This window comes from Streptopelia decaocto (genome assembly GCF_964273445.1).
Source record: "Streptopelia decaocto genome assembly, chromosome: 3".
NCBI lineage: Eukaryota > Metazoa > Chordata > Aves > Columbiformes > Columbidae > Streptopelia > Streptopelia decaocto.
In genome coordinates this window covers 104,697,032-104,704,665 of record NC_138656.1, presented here as the reverse complement: position 1 = coordinate 104,704,665, position 7,634 = coordinate 104,697,032, and the positions used below count along the sequence as shown (strand labels likewise).

Sequence of the window (7,634 nt, the reverse complement as noted above, 5' to 3'; positions counted from 1 at the left end):
TTTTTGTCTGAAAAAAACAATTTGTTCATGTGGATTCCAGTTCTGCTGAACATAGATACCAGAACAAAATAACGAGCAGAGTGATAATATGTAGTCATTCGGTGCTTTACACCTCTAATTTAAGCCTAGGTTTGCCATCCATGCAGTTTCTACGTTCAACTAAAAATCCCTGAGATGTACATATTTTCTTTTGCTCATGTGCTACTTGTCTGCATTTCTCATTTTACACATTGAAAAGAACACTGCTTAAGTAATGCTGAGTAAGAGAAGAGAAGTAGCCAAAGTGATTTTAAAAGTAGTTTTATTTTTCCAGACATTTGACTGGTTAACAAGAGTAAAATTTATTAATCATGCTCTAATTATAAATCACTGCATCCAGGACATTGAAAATAAGAGTTGATTTTAGGTTATACAATATATACAGTTGCTCTGCAACTAAACAAAATAAAAACAACTGAATTGAATATTATACATCTCATAGCATTCTAAGCTGCATTTTAAGTGTCACTTGCTCCTTTTTAAACAGTTAACACAGCAACCTAATAGTCTGTCTATTAACAGGCTTTTTAGTCATTATTTTAATCAGATTTGAAAAGTTGTATGAGATACGCCAAAATTTTGGACTTAAAAATTCTTAATTTTATATTATAAATAGATATCTACAGGCTCTAGAATTTATTTTTCCTCTGCCAGAGCAGCAAACTTGGAGAAACATTGAAAATCCAGGGGTAAATTCTGCTTAGCTGCTCTTTAATGGTCCTCGAGATTTTATCTGTCTGCACTGTTAGTGCTATTAAGTTGTATTCTACAGGTTTCCTAGTTCCTAAGTGACCAGTGAAGAAGGATGTGACATTTCAAAGTGTGTTCCTCTTCTAGCAGAACTCAAGGAAAATTTGCATCGTTGTTACATACACTATAAGATTCTGTGTTAAAAATACTGTACATTAGGAGATCTGTGCAAAATAATATGCCCATTTACTCTCTAGACTCTATCAGGGATAGAAACATACAAAATAGTGTTGCAAACTGAACATATCAGTGAATAAAACTAGTGCTAAACTATTACTCTATCATTTTACTGGGAACTTTGAAAATACAGACTAATTTGCTTCAACTTGCAACAAAAATATCTTGAAACATTCCAGTTTGTTCCCATTTATACTGCAGCAACAGCATCTAGAAAATGAAAGTTGTGTGTATATGTGGCTGTACCCGTCGGAGAGGCTGTCAACTCACTGTACCATTTTGGGAAGGCGATCCAAGGCAAGATCAGTGTTGCTCTTCCAGCACTAATGCAATGTGATTTTTTTCTCCAATAAGCGTATATGGTGCTGGCCTGTTTTTCATTCCGTTCAATATGAAATGGCCTATTTAAACACCATTTGTCAGAAATTCAAAGTTCTCTTGATAAAACTAGAGATACGATATTCACAAAACGTGATCAAAGCCAATGTGACCTAGACATTGATTTTTCTTATCCTATGCCATCAGTTGTTTCCTGTGGCATAAGCAAAAACTGGTACAATTTCACAATATACAAACATCAAAACGACGCCAGATTTGTATTGGTGTTCTGTGAGCCAACTGGGAACCACCCATGGCCTAGCCTTTGTTCACAAATTATTGAAACAAATTTAACAACAGTGTAGCTACCATATATGTGGATATATTATATAAATACAGAGTGAGTCAGCAAACTAGAATTGCTTGCAAGGTAGTGGCACACAAGATTTTACAAAACAGAACAATGTAGTGTATTTGTGAGGTGTCAGATACCTGATTGACCAAGGATGTTTTTCTAAATGTTCCACCAGATGTGTTCCCTGTGAACACACTGCTGGATGGTTTAAGAAAATTCAAGAATTTAAAAACAAAGTCTAAACAACTATAATGAGAAGAATGTAAGAAATGCTCTGCAATCCATCATCATAGTTAAGTACATTTCAGGAAGTGCAGCTTTCATGTCCTTGAGTTAATGGAGTAACTCGATAATATTGCCATAGTTTAGGTAACCAGCAGTAGTCACATTAAATGACCAAAACGGATGTAACATATGTAAAGAACATTCAAAAAACAGGTTCTACACGCGTGCAGCATAGAAAAATGAAACAGTCTCAAGCTCACAAAATTAGAACTAGAAAGTTCAACAACTAACACAGATTTCAGATACCTGTAAGCAAATATCTACATCCATTCTGAAAGAAAGAAAGAAGTTTCTCCTGTGGTAAACTGAAATACTTTTTCACTTTTACCTGGCCAAAGACACTCGATTAAAATAGTTTCTTCTGTAACTGTTGACATCCTGGATGACAGCCAGCATGGCAAGATGCTGAGTGAGTCCAATTCAGAACTACGCAGCAGCTTGCATGGTTTGGTTCCAACACTTGAAACGCTATCGAGAACTGGATAAATTCACTGCCCTGTTGGATACACACAATTTGACTGGGGACGCAACACTGAACTGTAGGATTGTCGTGTTACAAAAGGCAGAACAAAACTACAGTGAATTGATTGATAAGAACATTCATGATGATGTGATGTTCACACACTTACATGGATTGTGATTTTTAAAGCTTTTCAGTTCACCTTGAAAAATACAGGAAGAGTTGTTTTTTTGTTTTTTTTAAGTGTAAACTGCTTGTGAGAAGTTTTCACATAGAAAAAAGTTTTAGAAGTCCCAAAAATCAGAGTGATGGCAATAAAAAAGTAAGCTACAGTACCTAGGACTTGGGCAGTGCTCTGGCAAGGTGTCTGCACATAGGTAGATGAAATGAAACAGAGCAAAACTTATTTCTGTGACCGCTGGAAATGAGAAATGTCTCCACTTATCAGTAGCAACTTAATCAACAATAAAGTGCACAAATGATACAGGGAAAGCTCCTTTCCGACTGGGATCTCCATCAATATGACCAATCTGCAAGAGTCCAGATAATTTTCAAGTTAATCTCAAAAAGGCCATTTCAGTATCACTAAAATTAACCCCAGTGACCTCCTTGCCTGTAGTACGATGAGCCTCTCCCTACATCTTTTCTGCAGTGGTGTTCTTTTTCTTTTGCCAATGGGAAACACTATCAGAAAATTCAGTCCCACAAGGTAGATTTTGTTATTCAGCTACAGCCTTTTTTCTGTTTTGTTTGTTTGTTTTTTTTTTCAAACTCTGTTTTATCCAGTTCTTTGAAGGTACCACCTCTTAATGCAGTACCACTGCTGCATCTTTTCAGCACATTCTGCAATGCCTGGAAGCCCATATTCTGCCTTTCTTAAGTTCCTTCTGCTTCCCCCTCTTAACAATCACTGAAAGGTAACAGCATAGATCAAGCTTCAACAAATTGAGGTTTTACAAGAACCTATTTGTATTTATACAGCATTGTTGTCAATTTAGATGCAATTTGAAGTTCTATTCTTTGCTAGCTAACAGAGTAAGGCAGTGTGTTCATGCATAACAATCTTCCAAGACTTTGCTTCAGCTGATGAGACTCTGGAATGTAAATAGTTGAGATGGTTTCCCAGCTTAAATCAAGCATTTCTCAATCTCAGTCAGCTGAAACGTTAGGACAATATCAAGTTGTCTTCTGAGGCCCACCACACAGCATCTTCAAAGCAGATGAAATAGTAGCAGATTCTTAAAGTGCTGACACCCCCCCCCCCGAATTTCCTGCATCAATCAGACCGTGTCCCCTGTACAGTGTAAACCCTAACATGATTGATTTTTTTTTTTTTTTATTTTCTGAATGAGAAAAGCCGAAGACTTCTTTGAAGTTTGCTTTGCAAACAAAATACATTTCTGGAATCAAGTTCCCATTAGATGAAACTTTTCCTGTCATTTGGAAACCCAGTGGGGGATCTTCTGAAGTCACTGTCAACCTCTAGATTTCATTTATTTCTTTCACAGTGCTGATGGAAAATGCAAAGTACTCACCCACCACTCCTGATCTTCTTCACCATCGACTACAATAATATCTCCTTCTGAAAAAGTTAGCTCGTCTGGGTTATCAGCTACACAGTTGTAAATTGCTTTTACTCTCTTGGGTTTAGTTTTTGACTGAAATACAAAAATAAGTATATGTAAATAACACAGCATGGAAGAGATAGATTAGACTTGGAGTTGATCTAGAGAAAGCTCCAGAACTGATTCCAACCATTATTTTTCATAGGTTAGAGTTCAGCTACAACTTTAATGCTGGGTGCTCATGCTCCAGGCATCCAAAGGCTTTCAGAACCACTGCACCACCAACATGGCCCAGCTCTCCCTTAGCAATCTTCCATGCTGGCCCACCCAAACCTGTCTTCAAGAGCTCTGCATCACTGCAGCAAGTATGATTTAATTCAGAAGATGGGGTGATCAAGATCAAGTGCTATGCAGCAAGCAAAACAGCACCAGCGATATCAGAAAGAGGCCTGAGCCACCTGCCAATACGCCCCTTCCTTATTTGCTAAACCCATTTCAGCAGCGTTCAACCCTCCAAAACGTCCTCTGCCTCTCTCTAGCACTTTGAGGACCACCAGCTATAGAACTGGTTTGTCAGCTCTTCCAATAGGAGAGTTTAGTAAGGAGTCGCAATATTCCAGTATCGCAGAGAGACTCCAATCCTCACTGCGTTCTATTTGAAGCGATGTTGTTTTGCTCCGGCATCACAGTATCCACCATCCTAATCTCACACCTCTGTCAGTGCAACCCTGCCTGCTGCTGCATTTATTTGCAGCCTCCTCATTCTCTGTTGCAGACCAACAACAATGCTGCCTACATAGCATTTCCACGCAAGGAGTGGAGAGGCACAGGACCTGGAAGCAGAGCTTAAGCTTTCTACCACCCTTTGCCCCAGTTTGCCCACCCACCGCCAGCAAAAATCTCTCTTCTTCCCTAAGATGCCAGAGCAGAGCTATAAGTGCCATTTAATTCAAAAGACATCTGCTAATGCAGTGGGTGTTTGGGACAGAGGCTCCAGATGGGATGAGGAAAAGAAGGTCTCATCACCATCCTGAAGTCCCCCAGAAACTGGTCCCAGTCTCTAGTCAGGTCAGCCATATAGCAGGAGCTTGTGAGAGGAGAAGAGACTCCATCCGCAAGTCTGCTCTCCACCAGCAAAAGGTTCTGCTGAGGACAGTACTGCCCAACAGCCTCTTCATGTGCCAATTTGTCCGAGCTGAGAGCCATGCAGAAAAAGTGGGATGTGGATGGGGAAGGAGGGCCGTACCATGATTGTTGTGCTCCTCTGTAAGCATCCATTTGCATTTCAGTATAAAACCCCCTGACAGTGCAGAGCAGGCACACACCCTTCGGCTCTGCCTGTGGGGCACAGCCCTGAGCCAGCAGCCCTGCACGGCAGCGCAGCCATTGCACCACATGCTCCATCTCAGGCAAGTTCCAGTTTGAACCACAAACACCTTTTACGTCAAGAGGGAAAAGCTTCACATCAGTGTAACAGCGACACAATTACTAACTTCAAAGTGCAGTAATTACAGGTATTTCTTGTTGTTTAGAAGGCAAGGAAATTAAAATAGATCTCATTCCCAGAAGAGTAGTATCTTCCAAGAAAGTTTCCTAAGTATCTTCAATATGGTTTCAAAAATCTAAAATATACATTAAAAAAAAAAAAAAAAGAAATATGCATCAGGAATTTCCATCTGAAAAACAGGCTATTGAGCAAATGCACTATATAGGAGATAAGCCACTGGCTAGATGTGCATGTACAACTAGCCCTTTTTTTTCTTTACTCAAGAAGCACTTCCGCAATCATTTCCTAAATCTCAGCTGGCCTCTGGATTCGCCAGCAGGGTAAAGACTTAGAAAAAAAGACTGGAGTATAAGGCTAAATGCAGCGATTTAGCCAAAGCACTTTAGCTAGACTGATCTAGCTAAAGCTCTTTAGCTGAGGGGCCCTTGACTAAATCTGATCTAAGATGCTTTAGCTAGATTGATTTAGCTAAAGCACCTTAACTAGCACACACTCCCTGAGCCAGGTTTCCCTTCTCTTATGACAGAAGAAAATAATCCAGCTGATTTTCTCAGTCCCACAAAATTCACCCTACTGAAGCCTTAGAGATATCTGGAAAGTCAAATTTGTTCTTCATACTATGTGCAATTAATATTAAATTGTGGAGACACTGTGACTGTTCCTAAAAAACAGCCAGGATACCCCATTCACTCATAAGTAAAGCAATATGTCCCATAAAATGAGGAAGGAGAGCACAACACAGAGAACTACTACAACGTAATTTATACAGAAAGCCAGGAAAGGACCCGTTCCAGAACTGACAGATGTGTTGAAAGGATATAGCCAGTACCCACACCTGAATCCCAACACAAACAACAGAAACTGTGATCAGGGTTCAACAGCTTCACAGAGTAAATATGGCAATTCCCTTGGTGCATGTAAGCAATAGGAACAGACATTCCATTTTACACTAATCAGACCATTTAATTTTATTGTGGTCTAAAACATTAAAGTCATTTTGATGCAAGACAGACAGTAACTTGGTTGAACAAGAGTGTGGGGAAGCAGGAACAGAAATTTTTTTACCCCCAACTAATGTAAAATGAACTCCAGACGTCTCTGTGGCTTTTCAGCATTATCAGATGAGAAAGAGCTAACAGGAGCACTAAGCATACGCAAGCCTGTCCCAGAGAGTTACTATTTCAGTAGACACAGTCAAGGAAAAAATGGATGAAGGGATGTCTTTAGAGCCCATTAATAAGATAGTCATAGAGCCAGGAACAGCACGTGTCCTAACTCTGTTATTTACCTACTGAATCACACTGCTACACAGAATGTAAAGCATGAAGCAGCCCAGACCTAGTCACACACAGCACCTCACAAAGTATGGACTCTACATTGTGATTTGCTCACTGCAGAGAAATACTGTCATGAGCAAGCATATGGATGTTTTATGTCTATTGCACAAGACAGCAACATGAAATCAGGACAAGGACCAAAGACCCAGCTCAACTACACATAATGCAGCAGCTCGACTGACATCTGGAAATACATCCCTTCACCTACACCAGTATAAAAATACAGGTATTGACACTAATGTGTGTGTGGCCATTCATGGCCCTAGATTATAAATAATAAATATGAGTATAAAAAGGCCACACAATCTAATCAAGAGTCCTCAATCAAGAGTCCATATAAATTCAGTATCTCTTTTCTAACAATCATTTGAAGGCTGGAGGAGAAGAAGAAATGTATACAATACTTTCAGTCTTCCCCTTCACTCTTCAGTCACCTTCTGGCTGGGGATGTCACAAGTCAGATGTGATTTCTCTCCTGTCACCCAGTGAATGTGTGACAAAGAGATGCAAAGAGAACCAACTGCACAAAGAAGCAATTTGTTTTGTTTTGAGCTTGATTCCTACTAGTCTTCTCTGAAGCCATTTGATCTACATGTGTGAAAAACTGTACCTACTTCCATTATAAAAGTACCAAAGCTCCCTTATTACTTAACTGAAGTTAAGAATGAAGTTACATATGATCTACAAGTGACTCGCCAAGCTCAACCTAAAAGTGACTCACTTATCAAGCCTACCTACCTTCAATAAGTCAAACCATACATTCTGTGGATTGTGTCAGTCACATCTGGATGTAAGCAAAGAATCCATAAAGAATCCATACTTCTTTTCTTTGATTTTTCTT

At 39.4% G+C, this 7,634-nt stretch overlaps 1 protein-coding gene across 3 annotated transcripts in view; it reads right to left on the bottom strand.

Annotated features, from left to right (window-relative positions):
* Window positions 1–284: 284 nt before the first annotated feature.
* ASAP2 (ArfGAP with SH3 domain, ankyrin repeat and PH domain 2) overlaps window positions 285–7,634 on the bottom strand; it is an 89,898-nt gene continuing 82,548 nt past the window's right edge. For all 3 annotated transcript variants that reach the window (XM_082047512.1, XM_082047514.1, XM_082047513.1), the window contains 2 exons: window positions 3,920–4,042; window positions 285–2,914 (listed from right to left, as the gene is read on the bottom strand). In XM_082047512.1, coding sequence (XP_081903638.1) covers window positions 2,840–2,914; window positions 3,920–4,042 — 198 coding nt within the window. In that variant the 3' untranslated portion in view covers window positions 285–2,839. The remainder of the gene's footprint in view (window positions 2,915–3,919; window positions 4,043–7,634) is intronic.